Source organism: Alosa pseudoharengus, unplaced genomic scaffold, assembly GCF_046254945.1.
Source record: "Alosa pseudoharengus isolate Yale_2024_CS ecotype anadromous, Long Island Sound unplaced genomic scaffold, YU_APseudo_1.1 YU_APseudo_1.1_scf_9, whole genome shotgun sequence".
Classification (NCBI taxonomy): domain Eukaryota; kingdom Metazoa; phylum Chordata; class Actinopteri; order Clupeiformes; family Clupeidae; genus Alosa; species Alosa pseudoharengus.
In genome coordinates, this window is record NW_027468881.1 from 7,321,714 (window position 1) to 7,340,709 (window position 18,996).

General features: G+C 42.7%; 1 protein-coding gene across 6 annotated transcripts in view; it reads right to left on the reverse strand.

The window, feature by feature from the left end:
* Window positions 1-18,996, reverse strand: part of LOC143114889 (IQ motif and SEC7 domain-containing protein 1-like) — a 58,392-nt gene continuing 39,396 nt past the window's right edge. For 4 of the 6 annotated variants that reach the window (XM_076276725.1, XM_076276723.1, XM_076276726.1 and 1 more), the window contains exons 4-14: window positions 18,762-18,923; window positions 17,095-17,217; window positions 16,623-16,789; window positions 13,577-13,716; window positions 11,933-11,962; window positions 9,566-9,691; window positions 8,977-9,076; window positions 8,481-8,642; window positions 7,612-7,791; window positions 4,524-4,573; window positions 1-2,591 (exon numbers count right to left, since the gene is read on the reverse strand). In XM_076276725.1, the coding sequence (XP_076132840.1) occupies window positions 1,878-2,591; window positions 4,524-4,573; window positions 7,612-7,791; window positions 8,481-8,642; window positions 8,977-9,076; window positions 9,566-9,691; window positions 11,933-11,962; window positions 13,577-13,716; window positions 16,623-16,789; window positions 17,095-17,217; window positions 18,762-18,923 (1,954 nt within the window). In that variant the 3' untranslated portion in view covers window positions 1-1,877. Of the gene's footprint in view, window positions 2,592-4,523; window positions 4,574-4,702; window positions 7,093-7,611; window positions 7,792-8,480; window positions 8,643-8,976; window positions 9,077-9,565; window positions 9,692-11,932; window positions 11,963-13,576; window positions 13,717-16,622; window positions 16,790-17,094; window positions 17,218-18,761; window positions 18,924-18,996 lie in introns of those variants that run through there. The other 2 variants (XM_076276727.1, XM_076276728.1) reach the window with 2 other exon arrangements.

An 18,996-nucleotide genomic window follows, 5' to 3' on the forward strand; every position in this document is an offset into this window, starting at 1 on the left:
TTGCAATGGTAACACTGATTTATTTTAGCAAAAATAAATAAAAACACCAACAATGGCCTCACATCAATAACAAACAACATGCACTTATCACTTATTTGACATTCTGTTGAATTCCAGAAGAGAAAGACTCTCAGAAATGACTTGTCTGTTAAGCCACAGAGAGAGCTATGAAGAAAACACAAAATGAAACGAAACATTGACAAAATAAAATGGAGGAACACTTTCAATGATAGCTTGTTCAGAGAGTTCCAACATGAAATCTAAATAAACATATTGCACATGAGCTGATAACAATTAATAATAATTCATAGAAAAGAACTAAGAACTAATTTCAGTCACTGGCCCAGTAAGAATTTTGTGCATGGTAGGAAAAATAAGACATATTCATATTTATTATTAAATATTTACCCAAAATATTTAATATTAAATAAAAAATATTTGTCTCTTATCATTAATAACTGAAATACAAAACAAAGCAGAAAAGGAAAATATATATGTATAAATCAAGAATGTAGGTACTGGAAAGTTATCGCCAGGGCCCATGTTCTGTAAACGCATGGTAGCACATAGCGTAGCAATCATACAATGTCTTTCAGAAACCAGGCCAAGGCTAAGTGGAGAAGAACACTGAGATTCACAGAACTCCAGTTCCTGTATTCTCTGATTCACTACCCTGAATGTTTTCCTTCATCCTTCAGCATCCATACTAAATTATTATGTAGTATTTTACACCATTTGTAGTACGTGTTAGTGCCATTAGCAGCCGGAGGTATTGCCAATCTATTGCCAATCTGCTCTGAGGCTTATTTGCTTAAGATCTTCAACAAACACAATGCTGCCACTGTACAGTATGCTGAACTCCCATTTCGGTTCAAGGAAAAGCTCAACTCTTGCTTCTCCTACTGATATGAGTCTCACATATATGTCCAAATACACCCGTGACCATATAGATTTGACATTACTCTGAGGAAACTCAGCCTTTTTACAGTTACAATTATAACAATGGTTGCAACTGCAAGTATACTACAAAATACTTTACGCACAATATACTGTACACAAAGCAATCTTGACTAAATAGATAATGCATTAATAGTTGGCACATTTATTTATGATTGCTAAGAGACAACATGAAAAGCTGTCATCCACAGTAAATACAGCACTAGAACAACTACTTTTGTGACTGACTACACTGATGTTAATCTTTTTTTTTTTTGTCTAGCCACTGTGAAATGAAAACATCGCTTTCTCTTGCAATACATTAAATTCCTATAGTGAGTAACATACAAAAAGCACTTTAAATAAAAATAAAATAAACGAAAAGCCGCTTCCAGAAACAGGTGAGAGTTAGAAGCATCTGACGACCATGTTCCATAGGCCAACTGTGAAACACGGTCGCCACCTTTACACACGCCTTTCCCACCCGTCCTCCGCCCTGGTGGACTGAAGGGAAGATGAATGAGTACTGGTAAAATGGAAATGTGAAAAAGCAATGTTGCTGGGGGAGCAGATGTTAGTTTTGGTTGAAGGAGGGGCTGAGTAATGCACACTGCTGAGACAGGGGACAAGAGAACACAACTGAAGAAATCCAACAATGATAACATAAGAGCCAGCTAAGGGAGCATCCTTTTGGAGAAATGAGGCCAGTCAGGTAAGAGTTGGAGTAGTAGTAGGAGTCTTTCTTTGTTTTTGCTTTTTTGGGAAACCTGCACATTATGCAGCTGGTAAGAGCTCCCCCTGCTGAACAGGAGGAGCAACTGCACCACAGCTGCAGCTCACAGCGGCCCGGTCACTCACTGTCTGTCTGTCTGTCTGACATGTCCATCTGACGTCTGACACACGACACTCAACGCGCCATTCTCGGCTCCAGCACCAGGCTGTCAGACCACAGTGCTGATGCCGCTGTGTTTGGTTTTGGAGTTGCTGGGCCCTGGGCCCGCAGGTGCCCCCTGCTGGTCGTGGAGGTGATGGTGGTGGTGGTGCGATGACGAGGACGAGGGCGGCGCGTGCTGGGAATGCGAGGAGTGCGACATGTGCGACGTGTGCTGCCCATGGCCCGAGTGACCGTGCGCGTGTGAGTGCGCGTGTGTGTGTGTGTGTGTGTGCGCGTGCGAGCCGTAGCCCGGGTACTGCGAGGGAGGAGCGTGGGAGGAGGAGGAGGAGTGCGAGGCGTGAGAGGACTGCTGATGGAAGAGGTGTGAGTGTGACGATGAGGACGGTGGGGCCTCCCGCCGGCTGTGTGAAGAGGACGAAGGGGGGTGGTAGTGGTGGTGGTGGTGGTAGGGCGGAGGGTTCTGCTCCCCCCTGTGGCTGTAATGTTGGTGGTGTTGGTGGTGGTGCGTGCCGTGCCCCTCCGCATGCGCCGTGTGGTGCAGGTTGGCCGGGTGGGGCGTGTGGACGATCAGGGTCGGGTGGGACGAGGGCGGCGGGGGAGGGTGGCCCTGCGAGGAGGAAGAGGAGGAGGACTTGCCCCGCCGACTGCCGAAGAGGGACCCCAGAAGGGAGGAGGAGTTGGGGACGGGCGGGTGGCCGCGGGAGGAGCACTCGTGGGTGGTGACTCTCCGGCGGATGTGTGGGCTGCTAATGGTGGACCCCTGCGGGAAGAAAGAGGGACGATGACAGACCCGTCAGTGCCATCCGTTAAGACCCCTCCAGAGGCAGCTGGCCTCAGCCTAGCGACTGGAACCATTGCCTCTGAGGGAAGAGGTCAACAGTAACACTTGCAGAAAGGGATAAAAGGTTGCAGTGCATGCAAAAAGGAACATAACCAATTGATCAATGCACTCTTAATCAATTAATGTGACCGCTGATGAAATAGTAAATGAAAAAAAAAAAATCCACTGCACAAGTAATGGCAAAGACATATGAAGAAATCTCAATATTTGCAATAAATATGTTTGTCAATATGTAAGATGTACATGGTATACAGGAAGTAAAAGGACTCATAGACCTACATATAAGGTGTAAGATTTCTAGGTGTACAGGTTGGTGACATGTTAGCACTAGCTAATACTAGCTAATTCAGACCCTGAGAGGAAGTGGCATGAAGCAGGGTGTATGTGCTGAAACATCATCAGGTCCTTTTATTTCCTGTATGCAGATGACTTTCTTATATCGATCTGATGTTTGTGTGTATGTGTGTGTGTGTGTGTGTGTGTGTATGTGTGTGTGTGTGTATACTGTTTTCTCTACGCCATGTTTTCTTTTCAATGTCTAAAGCTAATGTGAGATCTCATAAAATGGAAGATGGCTTCATTAAGGACTGTCAGAAAGTAAAAGATGAAGGCTGACAGAGTGTGCGTGTGTGTGAGTGTGTGAGTGTGTGTGTGGTCTCAGAGCTGGAGAGCTGGCAGTAAATTAATCTCAGAAGAGGGAAACCTTTACATGCAGAGAGCTCATCAGAGCTCCGAGCAGAGAACCGTCATGCAGGCTTTAACGGGCAAAAACTCACAATTTCAGCTCAGCATTCAACTTGGCAGGAGATTGTTATGCTTTAGATTTTCTGGTATGCACACTTTTTAAACCTATATGTTACATCCTTTTGGTACATGCCTTTTGCGTTTATAGGTGCAAGTAGCTACAGTACGTTGGAATTTTTTTTGGTTTAGACAGAACACTGGATTGAGCTTAAAATCAAGGGACAATTGGGATTGGGATGATTGCTTCTTTTTGAGGTGAAATGAAATGATGAATTCACAGACTGTCCACCTGACAAAACGGATGGAATATGATGTATGAAACCTATGAATGAAAAATCTAATGAAATCCATATCAAAGTCCGTAGAAAAAGGCCTCAGCTACATTCACCCCAAGATCACACCCCACCCTGATGTCCACCCCAAGGGTCAAACCTCGGTCTTCTCAGTGGAAAACCATGCAACATCAGAGGGGCGAAATTACACTCTGTGGATCACTAATTAATCATGTTGTGTTTTGGTGTGTGTGCATAGCCATAGGAAACTCAGGTGAGGGGAGAAATAGGAGGAAGAGGAGGGAGGAGGAGCAGGGAGGTTAAACGATCACAGAACACATGAGTGAGTGTATCACAGCAAGTGAGCAGGGTGAGCACCAGACAACTGACACACATCATGGGTCTGCGTGTATGTGTGTGTGTGTGTGTGTGTGTGTGTGTTTGTGTGGGAGGGAGGGAGGGAGGGGGTTAGTAGTAGTCATGCGCATGTAAACGAGGACAGGTGAGTGGGCCTCATGACGTCAGTGAGCATCCCTCACTCTGCAGGCAAGCCCAGCTTCAAAGGCAAGCAGCCTAGCATGCACGTAACCGAGACAGGCAGGTTAGGCATCAACGTTTTGCTCAAAACCAAACAAATACAAAATAAACAAATCAACAAATTAAATAAAAAAAGAATGATCTGGTCGACTATGAAGCAGGGAAGAGTGCAAGAACGAACAAAAACAAATCAAAATAATAATACTCTGTTTCTTTGTAGTTTTTTTTTTGTTTGTTTGAAAAACAGTGCACATCATCACAGAGAGAGTTGCTAAGACATCCACTGCTTCCTACTTACTTCCATATTGCTGTCTAGTGATCCTGCACTGCTGCGCCGGCCACGCTTGCCTGCCCGGGACATGCAATACCAATAGATTAGAGATGGACAGCACAGCTGACGGCCACACACAGGTGCCTACATCCCTGGCCACTAGGGGGTGCTAAAGGGGCACCGTGAACACACAGCAAGCTGAACTGGACGTTGAAACTGAGGTGGGCATAAAGGTGGTAAAAGTGTTTGGGAAGAGGGGGCGGAGGTGTAGGGAAACTGGCAGGCATTACTTGAAGGGTGGCTGGGATCGTTTCTGTGTGTCAAATAATAACTATCACCTAAAAATACATGATTGTGTATGACCAAGTAGTCTCAGGAGTGTTGAGCCATAATTTGAAAATATTCTGATATACTGATAGCATGTTTAGAATGTTGAAGCTGTTTTATGATGGTCTTGTCTTCCTGCTCTCAATTTAGCATGTCATGTTTCACTTCCTCCAGCTGGGTTTGGTTTCTATGCACAAAAGGAACCAAATGTTGAGCCAAAATACTGAACAAACTGTTGCCTTTGGAATGGAAATGTTTAACACAAAAGAAAAGACCTCAAAATAAAATATATATGAGATAACTTTGCTAAGTACACAAGCTGAATGCTGTCAAGAAAATGCTGACTGACCAAAAAACATAGTTGGGTAAATGTTTCACACATGGTTTAGGATCTGTGTGTAATATACTGTTACAAAGGTTGTACGTTCTCTCTGGCTGAAGTGGCTGCAGTGTGTCTTCCAATCATATGGGATGTGTGTGAATGTGTGTGTGTGTGTGTCGTTGTGAGACAGGACACACACAGAAACTTTGGACCCGGAGATAGCAATGATGGAATTTTATACGGATACACTCCAAGCCAATGGGAAGTGGAGGATGGGCAGCCCTACACACAGACTGTGCCGCACCGTGCCAGCAGCCAATGAGGAAACACTGACTAACAAATCATGCCACGTCCTGGTTCGAGTGAGTACAATGTCTGCGGGTAACCTAAAGAAAATGAAACAAAATCTACCATAGGGGAAGATTGGTGGAGGGGAAACAATGATCACAATACTTTGCTTGAAAAAAAAAACAACAACAAAAACAAAACGTAAAACAAACAAAGTAAAAACAAAAAACCCAAACTAATACGATTAGTAGCTCATGAAGTTAAAATCGACTGAAAAGTAAAAGAACAGAAAATAAAATCTTTGAATGGTGTCTGGCTGAACTGATCTGATTTGGACCCCTAAATGGATTTCATTCCATTATCTTGAATGGGCCAACTGATGGATCAGCTTAGTGGGGATCTGAGGAGTCACTTGAAGAGATTTGTCATTCAGTGTACTTTTCAAGGTTCAAAATCTGCCAATCTTGTGAGTATCAGTAAATAAGCCAAGCTTATGAGTTTATCAGTAAAACTGAATTAATATGTTCATTGACACAATACACACTTACTGAATATAAATACTAAAATATACTACACTTGTTTTAGGTCATGATGATGGCATGTTGTGGTGAAAAACTATTTAAATGGGGCTAGATCAAACCCTAGGATCAAACAAAAATACAAACATAACTTGCGCTTGGCTGTGAATTTAATTGAGCTGTGATAGCGTTGATATATTAGTTTAACATTACAAAATGCAAGAGATATATTGATTTGTATCTAACTAGACTACGTGCAGCCAGAGGGACATTTACTTCAAGTGACATCAGTAAGATCACAATTAAGCTCAGTTGGGTTGAGTGAGATTGAAAAGTTCAATGATTTGCTACTGAACTGAAACATGATTCCGAACCTAGGGATTGAACAGAAATATGATGGATTGTGTGGAGGAGGAAGAGAAAGAGGAAGAAGAAGAAGATGAGGAGGAGGAGGAGAGGGGATGATGAATGAGAGTGAAACCACACAAATATCACAGTTATACAGAGCTGAGGAGACCAGAGGACAGCTGACTGGAGATCAGATCCAGCCCAGAGGGGTCTTCCAAGTATGTGGCTTAGTGACAAATCTGGGTAAGTTAACTCTGAGAAAGAAGCCAGATGATTTAATGGTGCGGTAAGATATTCCGGTTGACGTCATGTTTGTTGATATTTGAATCAAACACCAAACAAAACACCAGAGAGCAAGTTCACCCTTCCCCTCCCTCAAACTCTCGTCCGCCCGTCGGTGATTGGCTGGAACAGTTTTGTTATGGTGTGGGGGACAGGCTTGCTCCAATTTGTTTGTTTCCACTTCACTGAGCCAGGGCTGTTTACAAAGACATTTTTTTCACAGTGAACTCACAGAATGAACTGCTATCTGCACAAAATGTGTTACGGGTTACGAATCACTTACAGAATCGCTTACAGTACCTTTAATTGTCCTATAGCAAAACAAAGCAACAGAGCTCCTTCTTTAGAGGGTTTACCACTTAGCTTACCCAGGTTGGTCACTAAACCACATACTCGCAATACTCCCCAAATCTGACCCTGGTTGGATTGATCCAGCATGTCTAAGCCAAATCTGGGCCAGACAAGACCCAGTCAGCTGTCACCTGGGAAGTTTGTGGCGAGATTTATAACACTGTAATTGGAGAGATGGCACAAATTAATCATCAATATTATACTCATCCGACACAGTGTGATGTTACTGGCACTGTTGTTAATTGTGTTTAACAAAATTGTCCCTCTTACTGGTCTCACAGTGATCTTAATTAAGCACTTTTCTAGATTGGTGTACTGTTGTTGTATGACATACATTTCCTAACTATCCTGTGATCTCCACTGCTGGTCAAAAGCAATCTTAGAAGGATTCCAGACATTTATAATGCTTCAGTATTTCAGGTAATTCTACTGCTAGGCTTTGATACAACTTACAAACCACACTTTGATTCTAAAACATCTCCCCTAACTCTGACTGTTTTTGTTTAGGGCCTAAAATAAGATTAGGAGAAGTACTGTATACTGCTGAACTACATTTAGGCTTTTTTTCTTTTAAATTGCAGCCCCATAGGGATAGTACTGTGCGTCTGTGGACAGACTAGAGGTGTTGAGGGGAGCTCATTTGCTGTGCTGTGTCATCCACCATGACCTCTGCCCTCACCTGCTTCGGAGAGGTCTCGTAGTGAGCTACTGAGCGCGCTCCTCTTGAGCCCCTCGCCCATGGCGTAGGTGTCGTCCAGGCTGGCACGGCTCATGCTGCCGTTGCCTGCCTCCTTCTTCAGGCCCGACATGCTCTGGGACATGCTGGGCCGCACCACTCCCTTTTGCTTCTCCAGCTCCGCTGTTGCGCCGCCACCACACACACACACACACACACACACACACACACACACACACACACACACACACACACATGCCCATACACATACACAGGGACGGATGGACACACACACATACACACACACACACACACACACACACACACACACACACATATATACACAAACAAACACACACAAATACGAACGCACCCATTCATACATAACGCATACACATAGAAACACGCACACAGAAAACAACAAATTTAGAAAAAGGACATGGCTGAATCTAACCTCAGTACTAATGACATGAATGTATGCATTTCCTGTGAAGCGACCTACTCAAAAACTTTCTCAAATGAGGACTTCAAGTCATTTATCAACAGTAGATTACCTGTAGATTAAAGCAAAATTAATTAAATTTCTCTCCAAAAAGCTTTCAAACCGCTAAAAGTCAAGCAAGTGTCCCTGTTTGATGTTTCCCAACTGTTCCCCCTAACTCCAACTGCCGTTTGATCTGACTGGATCATCTCAGGCAGATGGTCCACCATTTTGCTTCAAGCTCTGATCTTTTGAACTCCCTCATCACTAGGCTTTGCCGAGCAGCGTAAACCCTGTGAGCCATGCCTGTCTCATTTGCAGAGTTTACATGAGCAAAGTAAGATGGCTGGGGTGGGGGGTGTTGATTAGAGAGAAAAAAATGAGTGCTTACACTCTATCCTGTATTTTTCCATCTCCTGCACCTCAGCAATGGACTCACGAAGGTCGTCTGTGAACTTCTTGCGGTCCTGAGGATTTGGAGCGTTGAAGTTGATGAGGACTTTGATGTCAGCACCTGGGATGGCCGACGTGAGCCGGATTCCATTTGGGTAATCTGCCATAATGCAAACACAACATCAGTGTGGTCAAACAGTTTCAAATATAAAAGCAACGAGAGCCAAAGGGGATTCTTTAGTTTACAGCTTGAATTAGTCCTTCACTAAAAGCTTTTTTCAGTGGAGATCATCATTGAAGTTATATTTTAGTCTGGGACTAGGCTTAATCCATGTCCTAAAAACTAGCCCCTACTGTATAAACTAGGTGTTATTTGGTACATGGTGTGTCATCTAATTTGAACTGGAGAGTTCCATAGTCTAGAATTAATTGTGGGTGTATTTTTTTCCGGCTTGCACTTTGGTTCAATAATGGTACTCTACTGAGGCACTTACGCTGATTTTCAAAGAGAGTGACTTGCATCCCATACAAAGAGAAGGACTGCCTGAAGCTGTACGTTACAGAGTTTTTTTTCTTCTGGAAGATCTTCGTCACCTATGGAGGACCCAATATAACACACATCACTCTGAGAGAAGCATTCAAATACAAATTCAAATGGCTAGAAGGTTTATATCCTACAAGGTAAGAGCTGAATGTAAACAGGATGTAGGAGTTAGCATAGCAAAAGCCACAGAACCGTAAGTTGCCAACATTGTTGTGAACATTCAACATCTCTAAAGTGCTTTGTTTGGGTCTTTCATTCCTCTTGGCCTATGGGCGCTTTGAAACACGGGGGTTGGGGAAGAGGGCAGGAAAGGAGGAGAGAGAAGATAGGAGAAGAGAAGAGAGCAGAGCAGAGGGGAAGAGAGGAGAGGTGGGGTAAAGAGAGGAGATGAGAGTAAAGGAAGGGAGAGGTGAGCAGAGTGGAGAGGAAAGAAGAGAGGAGAGGATAAGGGAGGAGAGGAGTGGAGAAGAGAGAAGGGCAAAAAGTAGAGTGGAGGAGAAGAAAGAAGATGAGAGTAAAGGAAGTGAAGTGGTACTCACCACCAGGAGGTCGTTGAACAGGAAGATCTCCCGCTGGTGTAGGCCTAGTTTCTGTGGCTTGTTGGGGTCTGGCACTTCAAACAGCCTGCAGTAACACACCAGTCTGCGGTGGGGCAGGGACAGCACCTGGAGCACACGACAACCGACAGACACACACACACACACACAAACACACACACACACACACACACACACACACACACACACACACACACACACACACACACACACACACACACACACACACACACACACACACACACACACACACACACACACACAGTGTAGTTCACACTTTTACATGTCTGTATCATTACATGATATCTGCTGATGTTGGACTTCTGGAAGTAATTCTTCTGATATCAGACTAAATTTATATTTATTGATTTAACACTTATGCATAAAGGGCCCTATTTTGACAATCTAAAACGCATGGTCAGTGGCAAAAAGCTTAAATACATTTAGGGGTGTGTCCAGTTCACATTTGGGGTGGTTTTGTTACAGTATCACACATCATGCGCATTGTTCAAAAAGGTGTTCTTCTGTTTCTTAATCAGTCATGGGTGTGTTTTGGGCGTTACAGCCTTTCAACCAATGAGAGTGACATCTGTCATTCCCTTTAACAGTAAGCAGCGCATCGGTATTTTGCCAGTCAGTGGCGCATTTGAAGGAATCTGCTTGCATGCGAGACCGTGTATAGAACACAGGGATTCCCATAAACCCTGCTTTACTGCAACCCGTTTGTGACTACATGCATTCTGCACTCGCTTATTATTTGAACTCAAAGGCAAAGTGAAACTATCATCACCGTGGTCTCATAGGCAAAAAAATTCTACACAGTTATTTACTTTCACTATTATACTATATACTATATTTCACTACAGCACCCCTTACCGCAATAATGTTCGAATGAGAGCTGCTTACATCTCGTGACAGTGCGTCTTCAGCTTTACATGTGCCTTTCGACCAGGTTTTTCTTGGTCAGAGGCGTAATAATTAAAGATTAATTAAAGAGGGTGTAAGACAGCGATTTTTGGATCATGCACCAGACCACACCTTCTGCCACACCCCTGGGCACAAGGCTTAAAAAGTGAAGCGCATGGTGCAAAATCCGCCACTGACTGGGTGTAAGATAAGAATAAGCTTTGCATCGGGCTTTGCGCTGCGTTTCTGATTGTCAAAATAGAGCCCAAAGTCATTTATGGCACAGTAACGTCACAGATATTCATTTTATTACTATGTGCTTATTTAATCATACAAAATCCATTAGTTCTGTGGTATTGCCATAGATAAATAAGAGTGAAGACATGAAAATAACTGTCACAGGGCACTATCTACATACGCATTAGAAATGGGTTGGAATCCTTTCGACCAAAATATTATTTTATGTTTTGCTGAAAACGAGCTTTTCCACTTCTTAACTTGCTACATAATAAACTCAGAGAACGCCTGTGGCAATACTTAATAAGATGCTAGATAATGACTTTTCATGGTCAGCAGCAGAAGTCTCCTGTTGGCTGTTTCACTGCATTAAATAATAATGAATTCATTTGAAGAGTTTGGATGCGGTCTCCGTACTTCAGAGAAGTGTGTGCATGCTTAACTGATCTCATAAATTGAATTATTCCCTTGAAAGATTCATCACTTAATCCTGAGTTTGAAGCGCTCCAGGCAATGGACAGTAGACAGACAACTTTATTGTGGACTTAAATGGCTGTTAGAAAAGACCACTGAGTAATGCTATTTGTGTCCACAACACCGCTAGGCATCTGCAGACTTTGTGTGGTCCAGACTCTTGTAATTATGTCTTAATGCTGGCCTGAAAATGTCAAATATCTGAACACTTCTCCCTGTGCTTTGGTGAGCTCACACTCTGCAAACAAGTCTGGAATTTGTTTCTGCTGACCATAAACAAGAGTCCCAAGAGCCCCTCTCCTTCTCACATCATCAAAATTCTGCTCTAATATGTTCCATTTAGAACATCTCAACAAGCATTATCTAATGCATTAACTAGTAGAAGAACAACAAGAAGTCTTTAATACACAAAGGGCTGAATATTTGACGTTTGGATGAAAGATATGGCTTATATACTTTAAAAAGTAAATGATATACTACAGTCTTAACTCACATTATTGAATTAATTACTTAAACAAATGTTGCTCTAACGGCATTTGCAAATGGGATTTATTCACTGATGCTAATAATGCTTTAGTTACATTAACAAATCTTAACCAGTTCCATTTTCAGTAGGCAGGCTGGGGAATGTCAGGAATTAGTTGTTTTACTCCTTCATATGTATGACTTGCCTATCTGGGTGGAAAATATGACATAACTGTATTATGAGAGATATGGTGATCTTTAACTTACACAGCCCAGTCCATGGTGAAGAGATCCAATCTGTGTGAGAGAGAAACAATGATGAGTTATAAAAAAAGATAGGCCTCAGAGGGAGCAGGTCACAGAGAGGTTTACAGATCCACACTGACGCCTGAGCTGCCACAGCTAACCTTTGACCTCTGAACTATGACATCAGTAAAAGCCCCAGTTTATAGGGAAAGAAAGGGCACACTATATGAATTACAACAGATGTGAAACCCTGTAATATGGTAAACAGAACAAGGTGTACTTGAAACATATTCTTTACTTAAACAACCAGCTGTAGCGCTTGCTAAGCTGGACCACCCTAGTACCATAACACACATTCACCAACATAAAATGCATGTTTATTACACAGCCATAATATACCATGAATATCCTATGGTGCACATTCACTTCCATACATTTCTCAGGGCTATGTAGCTGAATAATAAAAAGATCCCTGACATGCTGTGACCAGAGAACAAAGAGTTTATTAAAGGTCCTGCTTCTGCGCTAGCCCTTTATTGCCTTGCATATAGAAAGTGTACATCAGAACAGATGAGGCAGCATCTTTATGCCACGGCCTCAATCCCAGACAACTGCAGAGGGAGTCCAGAGAAAGAGAAAAAGAAGAAGAGAAATGCATGAGTCAGCGGGAGACAGGGTCGACTCATTCATCACCACGGAACAGTGACTTACTGACAAGATCCCCCTTCTCCACGAGCAGGAAGATGTTAGAGGCGTGCTGCGTGAAGGTCTTAGACATGACTTACTGCATAGCACTTTATGTTGGAGTGTGATCTGTGGGGTGGTCTGCTGGCTTAAGCTTTTTTTCTGCTTACAGCATTGAGTATTTCAAATGGCGATGCCTCTGAAATGGCTTTGCCTTCTGCAATTCCTTCCTAAATTATCTAATAAATATCTATCTATCTATCTATCTATCTATCTATCTATCTATCTATCTACTGTATCTATCTATCTATCTAAGTTTAAGTCAATATTTGTATAAGATAGTTCGTAGAAATCTATTTAATATTCCTGCAAACAACCTCGCAGGGAAAGGTGAAAGTTACTGATATAAGCAATGCGCCGTTAAGTGTACTGTTTCAAAGAGCCCCATGTTGTGGCCTAAATAATCCCCAGACCTTCCAAACATCCATCCATGCATTTCACAGGTGACCTTGACACCGATCTTGCCACTCTTTGGTCAAGAACAGCTAGATCCACTGAAATGCGCCATTTTTCAACACAATGTCATTATGTTAGGACATGGGGTTACATGCTTCTATCAGTAATTTTCACCTTTCCCAGCCATGTGCAATTAGTTTAATAGTTTTATGGCTTCAGGGGGCCCTAGACAATACTAAGATCCATCCATGCGGTTAGCGGATGATCCTAATACCAATCTCGACTCGCTCCCGAACAACTACATAGTACACCGCAGGGCTGAACACACTCCAGGATCACCTGCTATTGGTATACACACCCATTCCCAAGATGTGAACTGAGCATTTAGGTTTGCAGCCGTCATTAATGTCGTGACCGTGATGATGAGACCATGAGTGTTGAGAGTAATGGGGGGTAGAGAACTCATAAAAATGTCCTTGAAGCGGCAGCGATGGATGCAGCGTCACTCGACGTCGGTAAACTCACCGGCTTCTTGCCCACGATGAGCTTCTCCACCTTCTGCACCTGAGAGACATGATCCTCGCTGGTCTTGAGCTCACGCTTGCGGATGCGCTCGTAAATCCCCACCAGAGTCTCCCGAGGGATGTCCTCGCCATCATCAACGCCTGTAGTGCAGATTTACAACAGCAGGCCATTACGGGACATATACCCACGCAGAGAGACACATACACATGATACACACATACCAATGCATAGAGGGTAAAACACACATGTATGTTTATACACACACATACACATACACATACACAGAAACACACACACACACACACACACACACACACACACACACACACACACACACACACAAAAAAGACAGACAAATACGCATTGACAGACAAGGACACACATACACACAACCACCCACAAATAACAGGAGACACAAAAATACAGACAAAATTGCAGGCTGCTGAAGATATTTTATGCACTCCTTGTTCACACACCATTGCATCACAAATAAGCAAATCAATTGCCCTGTTATTTTAATTCCCCTGATTAAATGGTACAAATTATACATTGAATGCCTGCACAGTCTATTTGCCATTCTGCTTTGGTGGGCATTCAATCAAAACTCTCTAATGCCAGTGAGGCCTGGAGGACTTGTTAATAGGTATGTGCTCATTTCTCTGATTGCCAGAGTACTAACGTCTGGCCCTTCAGCTGGTACTGCCATGCCAGTGTGCTTACAACATTATAGAATAAATGTCATAAAGAATATATGGACAGATATAACATGGAATTTTAAAAGCTATGCTTTAATGGAATGTTCAAAACTCACTGGCTGAAGTGCAAGGACTTCAGAAAGAACCGTTATTATATAACCGTTATATAACGTCAAGTAATTATTATGTGGTGCAATAAACATCAGTGTAAACAGCACTGCATAAAGAAATGCCTCAGCGATTTAGGGCTCTATCTTCCGTGCCGGCGCAATTGACTTTGTATACTCGCGCGTTTGTCTTTCCTATTTTGCAGTCAGCGCATATTGGAATTTTCCCTCCACAGGTACATGCCTGTAAATTAGGGAATTCGATTGCGCCCACGGGGGCGGTTCAGCGAAAAGACGGGGCGTGTTCCGGCGCAAACGTTCACTGTTGATATTTTGCAGTTTCAGAAAACAATTCCGCCACAGACCAGGAACTCCCTGGTCTAAAGTCTGTGGCGAAAATGCAGATGCTATTTTAAGGGCGCATGCATGACCACAGGCCTGCATGAATGAATGCGTTGCACACCAATCTACAGACACCTCCGTGCACAGACGGAAACATTCAAAGCCTTGATCATATTTGTCCATTTCCCGGTTTTGTTCGTGCATTGGTGACCTAAATATTTAGTAGCCTATATAGTACAACATCTACATGCAATATCTTTACAACAACGCCTAATTACGACCTATTAATCTGGACAACTTTATAGGCTACAGCCCTATAAAGGCTAAAGTTACTTTTAGTTTTGTTCCAATTTACCGTTGTGTAAGGTTTTAAGCACCATAATTTTGCCTACCTTGTAGCCCATCTGAAATAACTCCAAGCTTTGCTATGTTCCCTCCATCCTTTCGTTATTTTCAAAAAACGTTTTATATCCATGATGGCCTTGAAGTCTTGAGTTAGTGAATTAGCTTAAATCAGCTTTTCATGTGCTGTTAACCAGCAACAGATAGTACAAGAAATCAGCAAGTATGGTTACAATTTCTGTACAATTTCTGTAGTTGCTGCATCCATTCATTGTTATTCTCTCTCCTGCTCAAATAAATGTTGTGCGTGAATTAAGTTGATGATAACGTGTTTACAAACTCTGCTTTACAGAAAATATTGTAAATAGTCTACTGTCACGCAGTTAATGGGATACTGTGCAGAGTTGAAAGTTAGGTCAACTTAAACATGCTTGGCCGCCTGTGCTGCGCAACGCACACTTAGCTCCTCGACTATACAATGTAGTTCCCATTTCTGTAAACCATACATAATTTCAAAGAAAAATATTACCACTCGAGGGAAATCAGTGTGGTGTCCATGTGAAAAAATAGGCATAAATCTAGCGTACACATTTTCACGAATCACTGATGTGTTGATGACATAAATTAGGAAATGTTAGAGGACTTAAGGAGACGTGATGTTGAACTGCATGCCGATGCCATTTAACCCAAATGCCCCAGCGGCAGCACGGGAGAGAAGAGATTAACTGACAGAAGATATGCATTGTCTATAGAGAGGTAATGTTAGATTACATTGTACATTGCAAATATATCACCATGCATTCATAACCTCGTGATTCAGTGAGAATGATCCCAAAACATCGGAAAGTATGTCTTTGTGACAATTCTGTATTACATTTTGTGAAGATGAAAAATCAATAGCTAACTGTTCCCAACTGAACAGTGATTATAGCGCTGTGAACGCTCCTGGCTGCGCCTGGCAAATACGCCACCATAATAGCAATCAGCTATGGAACAAGCGTGCCTGTTGTTAAAGGGAATGTGAGATGACGCTCTGATTGGTTTATTGCACGTTACGCCCAAACCACACCCATGATTAATGTAGCTACTTCAGACAACCCCATTTTAGATTTGCTTCGGGCGCAACAGTCAAATATCCCGCCGGTAAAATAGCATCAGCGCCCGAGATCCGCCCACAAAGTGAATTGCGTTTTGCGCGAAGACACTTCCGTTTTAGACCATTAAAATAGGGCCCTTAGTGTTGAATACCTGTCTAGTGATCAATATGTTTAAATGATAAATTATTCCAGAGATATGATAATTAGAGTGGCAACAAGTACCCTCTTCTGTGTTCCTGACTTTCTACTTGACTGAAACTGATGATGCTTATAGTTGAAAATCACTCAAAAAACACACCTAATATTTATAACTGTCAGAACTGATTAAACACGCATGATGTAGGTCCCAATTACTTAATTACTTCCTGCTGTATGACTGAGATGGAATTCAGCATTACCATGCATAATAATGCCTGCTTTGAAGTATTCCATCTCTATGGAGACACTTCAGTATGTCACTCACCTCGGAGGTTCTTGATGAAGTCCTCCAGCTTCATCTTCCTCTCTGGCTTTACGTTGGGACTGTACATGTCCGTGTTGAGGAGGATGATGGCAAATGCCAGGATGAAGATGGTGTCCGGATTTCGGAACTGACGCACGACCCCAGGGTTACATATGCAGTAGCGCTGACTGGAAACACACATTAAAAAGAGGAAGTCAAAACACTGATCACTGCACGCATATCACATTCATGTGTCATCTAAACTCTATTAAGAAATGACTCTCTATACAACTTCAGTTTTTCCCTGAATTCCAACAATTCAGCAAAACACTGATGAGTCGTTAGAGCTTTATTATCTTCCCATGTGTGTAGAACCCACAATCTGTCCAGGAACACAAAACACTGGCAGGAAGACAGTTTTCCACATTTTTCACTGAGATAACTCTTCTGAGTATACATACAAACACTCCCCACACACACACACGGCCCTCACCTGAAAGCTTCTATCATGCGCTCAACCTTCTGTGCTTCCCCCTGCACCCGGATGTGGGCCTGGAATTTCCTGAGGGCTTCGTCCAGCTCCATCCCTGAGAAGTCCATCTCGTCCACCACGCAGCTGCAACACAGAGGCCCATTCATTCATTAACCACTCTGTCTCTCTCCCTCCACCTCCCTGGCCTCTGGAGGCCTCCTCGGGTCACACCATTTGAGAAGAAGAAGAAGAAGAAGAAGAAGAAGAAGAAGAAGAAGAAGAAGAAGAAGAAGAAGAAGAAGAAGAAGAAGAAGAAGAAGAAGAAGAAGAAGAAGAAGAAGAAGAAGAAGAAGAAGAATTTCACATCTCAAAAACCTAATCTCCCCCTGTGGTGACAAGGCTTCCATTTTCTATTTAAACTGCTGCTAGGGTTTGCAGAGGAGCGGAGAGCCTTGATTAGTTCTATGCAAATCAAATTGCTCACAAAATGATAGTAAATGACTCCATCTGCAGGGAGGCTTGTTAAAGGCCGGAGTTGTGAGCAGTAAAAGCAATCACAGATCTTAAATCCAAAGAGACCTCAACAGAGAAGTAGGGGAGGGAGAGAGAGAGAGAGAGAGAGAGAGAGAGAGAGAGAGAGAGAGAGAGAATGCATCCCCCGTCTGAGAGAATCCTAATTACCCACACATTGTGTTATTTGCACAGATCCGCAGTGCCTGGGGGTGATGTGAAACACTGTATGACAATGAGCACAGCTTAGGAGACTAGCTAATGGGAAGTGATTTGCAGATATATGAAATTAAGCATTCCCTTTTGCACAGGAGTAAAATGTAATGGTGCTAAGGCAATCCACATTGTCGAAATTCCATTGTTATCGTAGACATAATGGATTTGCTTTGTAAGGTGACAAAGTTTACACAATTAACTCGCACACAAAGGCATTTAAGTATATTCACAGAACACATAAATGAAAAAGTGTGTTAACACTTTACTTGACGGGTGAGTTCATAACACATTCATAGCAGCTGTCATAAACTGCACATAAAGCATTCATGACTGTTTCATGAGACATGACTCAACATTCATACCAAACCTTTCATGAATGTGGGAGACAGAACAACGAGAGCGTGTCAAAATAAAAGTCCAAAGTCGCAAAGCAGCATTGCCGTTTTTGATTCAAACCTTTTACCTGATCACGTCACATCTGAGTCAATGGGCTAGGCCTACTCCAGTGCCAAAAAGACAGAACATGGTCAAGCAAATAATTTTTGTTTCATAAAAAAATATTTGTTTTATGATGTAACCTTTGCACATGATTTCTCATCTTTTGCTACTGGGAATGTCCAACCGTTCCAGGTTACACAAATACAGGTCAGCTGAATGTATACTTGTATAGTAAAGTGACATTCGATGTAGACTTCATAAGATATTCATGAAATATTTACAAAGGCTGGAGAGATTAAATTAATGGTATCCAGGTTACACAAATACGATGTTGGACTTTTATTTTGACAAGCTGTCGTCGTTCTGTCTTCATGTCTCATGAAACAGTCATGAATGCTTTATGTGCAGTTTATGACAGCTGCTATGAATGTGTTATGAACTCACCCATCAAGTAAAGTGTTAGTGAAAGGGTTAAGGGAAGCTTATAGTTTCTCTGAGAAGTCATCATGATGAGGGGTACTCACTCCAGCACATCCCTGTTGAACTGCTTCTGTCGATTACCCAGAAACTCGCCAATCATCTGTCGACTCAGACCCTTCCTCTGAAGCAGGAAGTGAGCCACTCCCACAGGGGTGTCCGGGACGAAGCCCCTCTCCGTCAGGTACTGAATACCTTTCTCTGGCTTTCTGGAAGAAACACAAAGTCACCTTGAGTTAGGCCACAAACGTATGACTGATAGCTTACTTCAACTCACTGTCC